General features: G+C 35.2%; 1 protein-coding gene across 1 annotated transcript; it reads right to left on the minus strand.

Moving 5' to 3' along the window:
• Positions 1-416: 416 nt before the first annotated feature.
• LOC124531745 (cytochrome P450 4C1-like) lies at positions 417-11,029 on the minus strand. The gene is made up of 9 exons (XM_047106258.1): positions 10,771-11,029; positions 7,239-7,348; positions 5,868-5,958; positions 5,472-5,660; positions 4,416-4,789; positions 3,310-3,378; positions 2,117-2,285; positions 1,519-1,698; positions 417-1,088 (listed from the first exon to the last, which is right to left on the minus strand). The coding sequence occupies exons 1-9, from the start codon at positions 10,919-10,921 to the stop codon at positions 925-927; spliced, it is 1,497 nt and encodes a 498-aa protein (XP_046962214.1). The 5' UTR covers positions 10,922-11,029; the 3' UTR covers positions 417-924.
• Between the last annotated feature and the right edge of the window lie 882 nt (positions 11,030-11,911).

The raw sequence follows: 11,911 nt of genomic DNA on the forward strand, positions 1-11,911 counted from the left end.
AGTTTATTTTGATTTGATTTGTTTAAATCTGTAATATCTTCGAGAATATTCATTTAAATTTATTAACATAAGAATTAACAACATTAAATGCTTAAATATATATATACAAATATGAACTAAAACTAGTTACTGTATAAATCTTGACCGCGTGGAATGGTGGCAAGAATGCTAGCAGCATTTCCCCGTTGAATCGCAATTCCGATCCTCTGGGCAAAAAACGAACCAGCCCTCCTGTCACCAGTGGAGGCAATGAGGCGAGGTGTTATACTTTTGATGAAGCTTTTTGCACCACTACTCCAATTTACTCATTTAAATTACATCATGTAAAGGGCTATATTGATTTATATTAAACGTAGCATGTATTTAAGGTACTTAATAACATAAGATTTTAATTTTAATTTATTATTTCTCGTTGTATAATAATATCATAGGATAAACATAATATATCATAGCGGACTTTTTTGACGAACTCTTTATGGTGAAATATTGTATGACATTATTTTGATCTATTTCTTAGTTTTCATCCAGAGTTACAATGTTAGTGCAAAAAAATTGTTTATTTACGACATCAATTTAGAAATTCCTAAAATAATCAATGTTTCTCTACTATATTGTGCATGTATTTATACATATAAACTTTCCCCTTGAAACCATCTATCTATTGAAAATCATTGCACCAAAATATGTTATGTAATTTTAAAGATTTAAGCATAGATACGGACAGATAGTATTAACCGACTATGTTTTATACTACGCAATGTAAAGATGCTCTACATCGTTAATGCGCAAATTACCTAAGTTTTTCTGTTTGGTGGTAGATTATCCAATCATGTTTTGAGTGGGTGGTACATAATCAGACTGACTCGCAAAAAGCCCTACCATCATACATGTGAATGTCACAATAAATTAATAAAAGTTTTATCATTAAAGATTCCTTTTCCTGAATCTAGCGTAAATAGGTTTTGTTGTGCGAAGGATCATATTTACATTGAAGGCAAGCTCCTCAGGTCTAGTGACAGGTTCAATATGGTACTTTCTGATTATACCCGATATCAATGTTTTCATTTCAAGCATTGCGAATTTCTGACCTGAAAATTAACAACAAATTCATTACAAAACCATACCACAAAACAATAGTACTTGGTATAGTTGTGTTCCGGTTTGAAGGGTGAGTGAGCCAGTGTAACTACAGGCACAACTGGCATAGCATCTTAGTTCCCAAGGTTGGAGGCGCATTGACAATGTAAGGAATAGTTAATATTTCTTAGAGCGTCATTGTCTATGGGTGATGGCGACTTACCATCAGGTGGCCCATTGCTCCTACTCCGTAAAAAAAAGACATCATAGTTCCCAAGGTTTGGTGCGCTTTGGTGATGAAAGGAATGGTTAGTGTTTCTTACAGCGCCATTGTATAGACAATAGGGTACTGGTTACCATCAGGTGGCTCGTCCCCTAACTAATAAAGCAGGAAAAAAAATGTTCGTGTAAAACGGAAATTCATTAATAAATTAACTTTACCCAAACAATTCCTTGGACCTGCGCTGAATGGAAGAAAGGCGTAAGGATGTCTTTTTATTTGATTGATTGGTAGAAATCTCTCCGGGATAAACTTTTTTGGTTCCGGATATATGTCTTCTCTTTGATGTAAATCGTATATCATTATGTTGATTTGTGTGTCCGCTGGGATCCTGTAGCCACCTGTGAGTTTAATGAGTGAGATCAATAATACATATCAAGAAAGATTGATTTTTTGTAGTTGCCAACATACTCCAACAGGGATTGAACCGTTGTGATGGAAACGTATCTTAAACGACACTGCATATAAGACCTTTAATTATTTGGTTTTTACCTGAATATTTATTTGTGCTCGGCGATGAAGGAAAACATTGTGAGGAAACATGTGTCTAATTTCATCGAAATTCTGCCTCGTGTGCATTCCACCAACCCGCATTGGAAAAGTGTGGTGAAATATATCCAAACCTTCTTTTCAAAGGGAGAGAAATTTACAGGCTGTTGTGCTGGCGTGGGTTTAAAACCGCAATCATCTGTTACGATGCACGCGTTCTAGCCACTGGGCCATCTCAGTTCACTAATAGAATAAAAGTTATATACATACCAAGTACAACTTCTTCCTTGAGATGTCGTGATATGTATGGGACGGCGGGGTAAATACGCAGAGTCTCCTTTATACAACAGTCAGTATACTTCATCTCATTTAAGTCTTCGATGGTGGGCGAGCGCGTAGAGTTCCCAAATATACTGTCAATTTCCTCTCGAATTTTTTCCTGTTTTATATATAAAGTATTATACTATTTATTTGGAAATCCATTTAAATTAAATTATTCAAGTAGGCTTTTACACGCACTTTTGAATCGTCATTTTACAATTAAGTGAAGCTACCGCCGTTTCGGAAAGTAGAGTCTACCGAGTAGAACCGGCAAGAAACTCAGTAGTTACTCTTTTTCATCATTTATGAACATCATGAACTTTTTTATGCTATTGGATGGCGGACGAGCATATGGGCCACCTGATGGTAAGTGGTCACCACCGCCCTTGGACAGAAACATTAGCGCTGTCAGAAACATTAACAATTCCTTTCATCACCAATACGTAAACAATCTTGGGAACTAACATGCTATGTCCCTTGTGCCTGCAGTTACACTGGCTCACTCACCCTTTAAACCGGCACACAAGAATACCAAGTACTGGTGTTTGGCGGTAGACTACTATCACAAAGTAAACCAACGAAACAAAATTAGGATTATACAATTATATTCAAAGTAGTATCAAAATGTTGGATACGTTTCCTTAAATTTTATTACATACATATTTTTATCGTCAATTCATATAAAAAACATTTAAAACAATGGCGATAAAAGTTCGACGACCTCCGTGGTCGAGTGGTGTGTACATCTGTTTTCATGGATACGCCACTCCGAGGTCCCGGGTTCGATTCCCGGCCGAGTCAATGTAGATTATCATTAGTTTTCTATGTTGTCTTGGGTCTGGGTGATTGTGGTACCGTCGTTACTTCTGATTTTCCATAACACAAGTGCTTTAGCTAACTTACATTGGGATCAGAGTAATGTATGTGATGTTGTCTATTATTTAAAAAAAAAATTGAATTTAAAAGTAATTTGCAGTTTCATTTTTGGCCATTCAACTATTGGTATTGGTATATATTTTATTATAAATTCAAGACAGTATAGAAATGAATAACAGTGAAAACCACTGGATAGTATCACTATCAACCTATTAATATTTATAAAAATAAAATGAACAAAAAAGGTAAGAATATTAAATATTTACCTGAATTGCCGGCTCATTTGCAATCCTCATTATCAAAAACATTAAAGTAGTTGATATTGTATCAAAGCCCTGGAAACATATTTTGAAATTAAATCGTGAATTCTACTAATATTATAAATGAGAAAGTTTGTGAGGATGTATGTAAATTTTACAGTAATATAGGTTATACATCAGACTAACACATTGATTACAATTTATAATGATTTTATGTAATTTGGTTATAATATAACGTTACATATTAAGTACCCGTGCGAAGCCGGGCCGGATTGCTAGTGTTGAATAAAAATTTTAAAATCGAACACTTCGTTTAGGTACTTAATGTTGTCTTAAATTTTCGCGATTACACATTGAAATAAAACTAGCTATAACAGATACCCGTGATCACGAACGCTGTAAAGTGCTCGAAACGTCGGGATGTTAAAAATAATTAATATACGCGTTTCAAATCCGTTATAACTAGTTTTACTTCGTTTACTTTTATTTTCTAGTTTGTGCGTAGCTTCATCTGTATCTGAGAGAAGGGATAGGGGGCGCTTATAAATCTTAGTCTATACACAATTTCATAATGATCGGTTCATTAGTAAAAACATAAAAACTTCTTATATATAAGATATCTTTCGTCTTCATAATATTGCATAATATGTTGTCTATAATATATTGGTAACTGGTTGACGCACGTGATTTCGCCTGCATTTTAGCGGTCTGATTGTCATGTTTATAATTCATCTCGTGCTCGGCTGTAAAGGAAAACATCGTGAGAAAACCGGCATGCGTCTAATTTCATTGAAATTCAGCCACATGTGCATTCCACCAACCCGCATTGGAACAGTGTGGTGGAATATGTTCCAAACCCACTCCTTAATGGGAGAGGAGGCCTAAGCCCAGCAGTGGGTAATTTCCAGGCTGCTACTTTACTTGTCATGTGCTAGGCAAAAAACGTAGCCTATGTCCTTCCTTAAAGTTTAAGTTTGCTTCACACCAAATTTCATCTTCACACCAAATTCGGTTCATCAATTTGGTCGTGAAAGAGCGACAGACAGACAGAGAGACAGATTACTTTCACATTTATAATAATAATAAAGATTATGAAATTCAAAATACATTACCGCAAATAGAAAAGCATCGACTTCCTCCCTGATTCCACTTTCATCAATGTTATTGTTCCTCTCATTTTCAAAAAGCAAGTCTATCATTGCAAGGTGACGTTTATTCTCATCGATACCGGCGTCCATTTTGTTTGTTCTATTTTGCGCTAGAAATTTTCTTCTATCACGTATAACGTCGTTTGAAAAAGCGTGTAACTCTTGTACAATAGATTTCTGTTTTCTGCCTAGATTCGAATAGTTGAAAATCCAGTCAAAGAACAACCATATCCTACAAACCCTTTCCGTAACATAGTAGCCAAATTTTTCGATAGCATAAAAATATTTCTTATACATAATTTCTAGATTGCTTTCTTTTGATAAGCCCATTGAAGTCTCTGAAACATAATTTTTAGATATCATTTTTATGAAATTATAAAAAGTAGAACGACCAGTTGGAACAAAGCTACTTTTACTGTATATAATGTGTTAAATAATAAAACAAATTTATATCACGTAACATTACGTTTGAGAATTATTAAATGATAACTAATTTAAAAACGTTATTAGAATCCAGTGTGAATTGAATCTATAAAAAAAGTACGTTACAATAATAATGTATAAAATCTTATGTGAAGAGAGAGGAAGAGAAAGAGAGATAACCATGTATAATACGACAAAAGTTAGATGCGGGGTCAGCAAAATTCGTAAACTCGTCACATCCGAATTAAGTACGCTATCCCAAATTATCAACATTTATTGCTTATGTGAATATTACACAAACGTAATAACTTGTAATATCATATGAACGAGTTTATTCTTCAATTTGACACGTCGATTTATATGCACTTGCTTTCTCGGGTTGAACTGACGCGAGAATCTATAGCGACGAATAGCGTCGAATGGCGCAATAGGGAGCTATTTCTATTAGTTGTATAAATCGGCAGTAATCGGTTTTATTGAATTTCCCGAGGCTACATCTTAGTGGTGTCGTACTATACCTATGTGTAAAAAATACATACTCGTACGGTTACATAAGTAAGCTGTCTAAAAGATCTTCGATCCAAAAAAGCAACTCACCGCACATTATCTTAAGAGCCACATGCGAGGTTAATTCGTATATATTTGTTTTATCTTTCGAAACTTCCTCTGTTTCTATGGTTTTTATTAAATCTTCCATATGCACCACGAAAATTTGCACAAACTTCTTCAAAATATTCAAATGAAAAGATGGCGTCAACATCTTTCGTCTATAATGCCATTTCTTACCTGGTAACAAAAACATTTCATGAACAATGTATTATTAAGCGGCTCTTAAAGTTAAACGGGCTAAATGCTGTAAGATTTCATTTTGTTTACTAGCAGTTTAAAGGTAATTGATAGTATAACGCCATACAAGCAAATTTACAAAGTACAGAGAATCATGAAAGAATCTCTAAATAACTCGTGAAAAATAAAAAATAAATGGATTTATACCGTTGCTTGTAAGAATTCCTTCGCGGAGCCAAGGTTTTAGAAAACCATATGGAATTTCTTTCTCATGGAACTGTGCCTTAGAAAGTATAATCTGTAAATATAAATAGTACCACATTAAACAAAAAAATCTTTATTTATCAAAGAGCGACATAGTTAAATATTGCAGATGAACTGTGCTCTCTAGGAGATCATAAAAATAATATATCAAATGAGTGTTTCTATGGAATATGTATATAGACAAATACTAGCAATTGCAAAATCACGCCAATTTTGAGAGGTGACCACGGTAGCATACAATTTGCAATGTATTTGAAAAAGTATGCTTGTACAAAGCATGTTGAAAAAGTATGCTTGTGCAACTACATATTTTAAAGCTGAGCTATAAATAGTATGGATCTCTGTATAAGAAATTAAGGTCAGCATTTCCTAAAACAGTTTCTTAGTAAGTGACCATAATATATTCCGTCCCTACCGGCTTACACACCCTTCAAACCGGGACACAAAAATACTAAATATTGCTGTTTGGCGTTAAATATCTCCTAGAGGCCTCCCACTTAAGAGGTATTTAATTTAACGCCTTTACCTGGATGGGCTCGTACAAAACCCTACCACAAATTTTATCTAAAAATTCTCAGTAGCCTGGAGTTTGGAATTTTCAATTACCATTGTCTATAGGCTATTTGACTAGTATTTAAAACCCATTTTATATTATTTAGTAGAAGTTAAGGAACCCAGTAAAAGTGTTGTGTTGTGTGTTTTTTATTTCTAGTACATAATTGCCGAAAAATATCATATTAAAAATTCCATATCTAAATAGCGCGCAAAAACGCTACTTGGAAAATATGGCGCTGCAATGGGGTCGGTGACGTCACTTTCCTGTATTTTAAACTGTGATACATATAGTAGAAAAGCGAAGTTTACAAGAAAGCGACTTCATCATAAGCCCAACCAATCAGGAGCGTTTTGTATCACGTGACAAACGTTTGAAAAAATGCATTTTTATTTATGGATTTTTGAATAAATTAAGTATTATTTTCAACTTTCGTTAGTAAATAACCATTTTTAAACTCATAATATACACTGATTACAATAATTCACAATTTATGTTTCGCATTGTTAAATAGCCTATTATGTGTTTACTATTGTGTTCCATCGGATTATAAGCGTGATCGAATAGAGAATATGCCTGTGTTTGTCCACACACACACACAGACACACACACACACACACATACACTATAATATATATTACGGAATTTCCTGGTCACCCCTCAATATATCCGCCTTGGCCCTAATCGCTTAGGACGATATAATGTCTGTATAATAATAATTGTCTAAGTATCTATTCTGGTACATATGGCACAGTTCTTACCGCCATATCTTCTGGATCGTAAATATTCACACAGCGGAAGTTCAATGCATGTAGCTGTATCACCCCTTTGTAGGTTTTATACAGCTCTCTCGAAAGCATAAATAGTTTTTCTGAAAGCAAATAAATAAGATTTATTTATTTTTGGAATTTGACGCATGTTCAAATTAAAATGTAAATTATATGAAATAGATAACCAATACAAAAATATAGATATAACTAATGACTACAACGTAAAAGTAAATCCTAACGGCCTCATAAATATACAGTCCTGGGATTCTAAGCTCATCTCAGATTGAGAAGAAGTATAGGTGGTTTATTCCACCTCCATACTTCAATGCAATTAAACAGATATGTCGCAGCCAAATTATTAAATTAGCCTATTAATGAATAGTCTAGTTATTGTACAAAACGGCACCATAGTCCGTTCATAGAATATAGTAATAATGTTTTATACTGATTTTTTTATATTGGTTGAACGGTGTCGCTTAATTAAGATTGCTTGCGATAGATTTAAATTTTGGCAGATAACCTCACGATGTTTTACTTTACCAACACACGACTTTCCATTTAAAAAATTCAATGATTATTTACGCTTGAACCTTCAATATATCATTAAGGTTCATGTGTTCTAGCCACTTGCCTAACCTAGTACTTATAAAGCTAGATAGTAAAATTGATATTCAATACTACTGATACCAATTTAATAATTGCTAATTTTAATTTCACTAATAGTTCAATGCGGTATAATGAACGCATTTTTATTAATAATTACATAGTATACTATTTTGAAACGAAAAAACTCGAAACTCAAAGCAGTAGTAGTTAAAGTCATTCATAACAATAACGATGACCTCTGTGGTCGAGTAGTTAGAGTACCCCACTCCCGGTTTCCAATGCGAGTTGTTGGAATACACATGTGGCTGAATTTCTATGAAACTTGACACATGCATGTTATAAATTTCATATATATTCCTCACAATGTTTTCACCGCTGAGCACGAGATGAATTATAAACACAAATTAAGCACATGACTATTCAGTGCACGTGGTGCTAACCCGGGTTTGAAACTGTAATCATCGGTTAAGATGCTCACGTTCTAACCACAGGGCAATTTCGGCTCGACAAATGATTTATAGTGAATCGCCGCAAATCGTTTTCGCGTGAGATATAATTTGTTATACTATGATACCGCTGATATCAAGCGGTACATAAGCCTATATTGTTGTCAAGCAGTGCCGACTAGAAAACAGCGGTGAATATATACTTTTTTTATTGAATAGATTAGCGCACGAGCGTATGGGCCACCTAATGGTAAGTGGTCAACCATCACCCATAGACAATGACGCTGTAAGAAATATTAACTATTCCTTAAATTGTCATTGCGCCACTAACGTTGGGAACTAAGATGCCATGTCCCTAGTGCCTGTAGTTACACTGGCTGACTCACCCTTCAAACCGGAACACAACAATACTGCTGTTGTTTAGAGGTAGAATATATGATGAGTGGGTGGTACCTACTCCGGCGGGTTTGCACAAAGACCTACCACAAAGTATTATTGTGTTTGATTCAATTACACGAAGTAGGGCGTGAAAGTAGCACACTCGAAATAAATGCCCTAATTCATAGCGATAAAACGCTCAAATGCCGGTTCCTTTCCCATGAAATTAAGTAATACAAAGTATATGATTACATGAACTATTTAATTTTTGATTATGCTTTTAAATGTATGGTAATCTTTGATAATCTTTCAATGATAATTTTTTATAATAATATTAATAATGTCAACAACAACAACAGCCTGTAAATTTCCCACTGTTGGGTTAAGGCCTCTTCTCTCTTTGAGGAGAAGGTTTGGAACATAGCGCTGTTCAAATTGGTGGTGGAATTTCTAGAGTTGAGGGATTATTTTAAGTGCTCAATTGGTGCCGCTAGTCCCTAAGTGCTGCTGCTGCTATTGTTTTCCAATTATCTTTGACTGTTACAGTGAATCTAATGTATCATTTTCCGTTATTGAAAATCTTGTAGGGGGTGTTTAGAAATGTTTATTTTTTTACCGTTTTGATGTATGTTAAGGTATACACTCTTACATTTTGTTACTTAATAATATAGTACTTACAGGTCAAACTAACAACCTACTTTTTTTTCAAGTAGGTTCAAGCACTAAAACCATCTCCTGAATGTAATAAATACTTTTCTGAAAACCGCATCCAAATTGCTTCAGCCAAACGCGAGATAATCGCGGACAAACATACCTACACACAAACAATGGAACCGAGAAACTCCTTTTTTTGAAGTCGGTTAAAAGTATATCTAATCAAGAAACTAGAAGTAAAAAAAAGGTAATTAAATTTTATTAAAAATTGAAGCATAGGAATTAAAATTTAAGAAATTGGATAAGCATGTAAATTAAGTACTTCCTTGTAAACTTAATTCATTGATAAAAATGGAAATTTTATCAATGAATTAACTAATGTGGCTCGAATGGGGACTGCATTTTTTGGAAGATATGACATTTTTTATGGAGTCGCTCCTTTAATATAATTTTATTTGTTTTTTAAATAATTTTAATTTGCGAATGTTTTGTGCAAGCTATGTAGCCTATATTCTACCGCAAAGTAGCAATACTTGATATTGTCGTGTTCTGGTTTGAAAGACATTACATCTTAGTTACCAATGTTGGCGGCACGTTGGCGGTGTTAGGACTGGTCAGTCTATATATACGAGTATAATAAAATTGAAGTGTCTGTTTGTAACATTAATTTAGCCCTTTTTTACTTAATGCATATGCATGTATACACGGTACATATACCAAAATAACATTTTTTTACAATGTTTGTCTATCTGTCTGTTTGTTCCGGCTAATCTCTGGAACGGCTGGACCGATTTTGACGGGACTTTCACTGGCAGATAACTGATATAACAAGGAGTAACTGAGGCTACAATAATTTTGTTTTTTTGTTAAATTCGAACACGTACGAGGTCGCGGGCACAGCTAGTCATACAAATTTCTGAAAGCGCCAATGTCTTCAAGTGATAAATTTATATTATACAATTGAATTATTATTAATGAATTCGATTATAACCTTATAATATGATTCTTACGTTTTATATATAAATTCTGATGTATTATTATATTTTTTTAACACACAATTAATAATAAGAACATGACATTATGGCGAGGCGATATGTCCCAGTAGTTAGAACGCGTGTATCTTAACCGGTAATTGCGAGTTCAAACCCAGGCAATCACCACTGAATATTCATGTGTTTAATTTGTGTTTATAATTCATCTCATGCTCAGCGGTAAAGTAAAACATCGTGAGGAAACCTACATGTGTATATATTATATTTCATCAAAATTCAGCCACACGTGTATTCCACCAATCCGCATTGGAACTACACGAAGTACGTTCTAAATCTTCTCCTCAAAATAGGATAGGATCCTTTAGCCCAGCAGTGGGAAATTTACAGGCTGTTAATGTAATGTAATCTAATTTTGTCTTAACAGTAATTAAAATAGTATATTCCTACCAGGGGGAAGTAGAAACTGAAAGGCGTTACCCAATACAGGTAAGCCTTTCGGACCAGGTATCTTCGCGAACAGTCTCCCATCCCTCGAAAACCTTAAATGGATACACCAAACTATAAGAATACCAATCAACGAAATGAGCACAGCGAACATTTTATTTACAATGAATGCTTAAATACGGTGAAATATATTTATACAAAACGCTAATACTGATATCTATTACAAATTAAATTAATTAATATATTTACACTAATTATTTAGTAAAACAGGTTTCTGCGTTTGGGCTAAGGAGAATTACTTTGTTGTTTATGTTTTTCTGTCTCGTTGGTGAAGTGGGTTTAGAGGGATGGTGACAGTGAGGAACTGAGAACTTAGCTGTTTTTAATTTCTCATTCCAAGTAGGTTTTATTGACAGCTGATTGAAGCAGTTTAATAAGAGCGTAACTGCACACACGAGTTAGGACAGTAATTATCAAGGTCGGTGGCGCAAGAAGGTTTGGAACAAATTCTAGCATCCTGTTGGTGGAATGCACATATGGCAGAATTTCGATGAAATTAGCCACATGCAGGTTTCCTCACGATGTATTCATTCACTGCTGGGCAGGCGGGTTGGCGATCGCAGGACGTAGCTTCTCGCACCGGTGACGCTGATGCCCGTCACCGGCCTGTGGTATATAGCTACGCCTATTATGTTGATGGTTATACCGCCATCAGTCGGTCGCCAGAGCCTCGTTTGCTGGTCGGCAGGATGCACCACGGGCAGGTGAGGTTGGCTTTGGGCACTAAGGTGTAGTTTGCGCCCCCTTACATCCCAACATACCTCGCATCTAGCGCAACTCTCGCATCTAGCGCAACTTGAGGTAGAACTTGGGAAAATTAGGTGGCACATATTAGGGCTATGTGAAGTCCGTAGAGAGGGAGAGGACACCGTAACCCTCAAATCGGGCCACCTAATGTACTTCCGAGAGCGAGACCAACAATCCCAAGGTGGCGTTGGGTTTCTCGTAAATAAGTCCCTAGTTGACAACGTGGTGGAAATCTCCAGTGTGTCGAACATGGTCGCGTACCTCATTATAAAGCTCACCGAGAGGTACAGCCTCAAGGTGGTGCAAGCGTACGCACCGACCTCAACACACTCGGACG

Source organism: Vanessa cardui, chromosome 8, assembly GCF_905220365.1.
Source record: "Vanessa cardui chromosome 8, ilVanCard2.1, whole genome shotgun sequence".
Classification (NCBI taxonomy): Eukaryota; Metazoa; Arthropoda; class Insecta; order Lepidoptera; family Nymphalidae; genus Vanessa; species Vanessa cardui.

Excerpts from the sequence above, each read along its gene's own strand:
- LOC124531745 (XM_047106258.1), bottom strand. The coding sequence starts at position 10,921 with ATGTTCGCTGTGCTCATTTCGTTGATTGGTATTCTTATAGTTTGGTGT. Across the intron at positions 7,349-10,770 it reads TCAGTTTCTACTTCCCCCTG|AAAAACTATTTATGCTTTCG; the intron begins GTAGGAATATAC and ends ATTTGCTTTCAG. Across the intron at positions 5,959-7,238 it reads ACGATCCAGAAGATATGGCG|ATTATACTTTCTAAGGCACA; the intron begins GTAAGAACTGTG and ends TTATATTTACAG.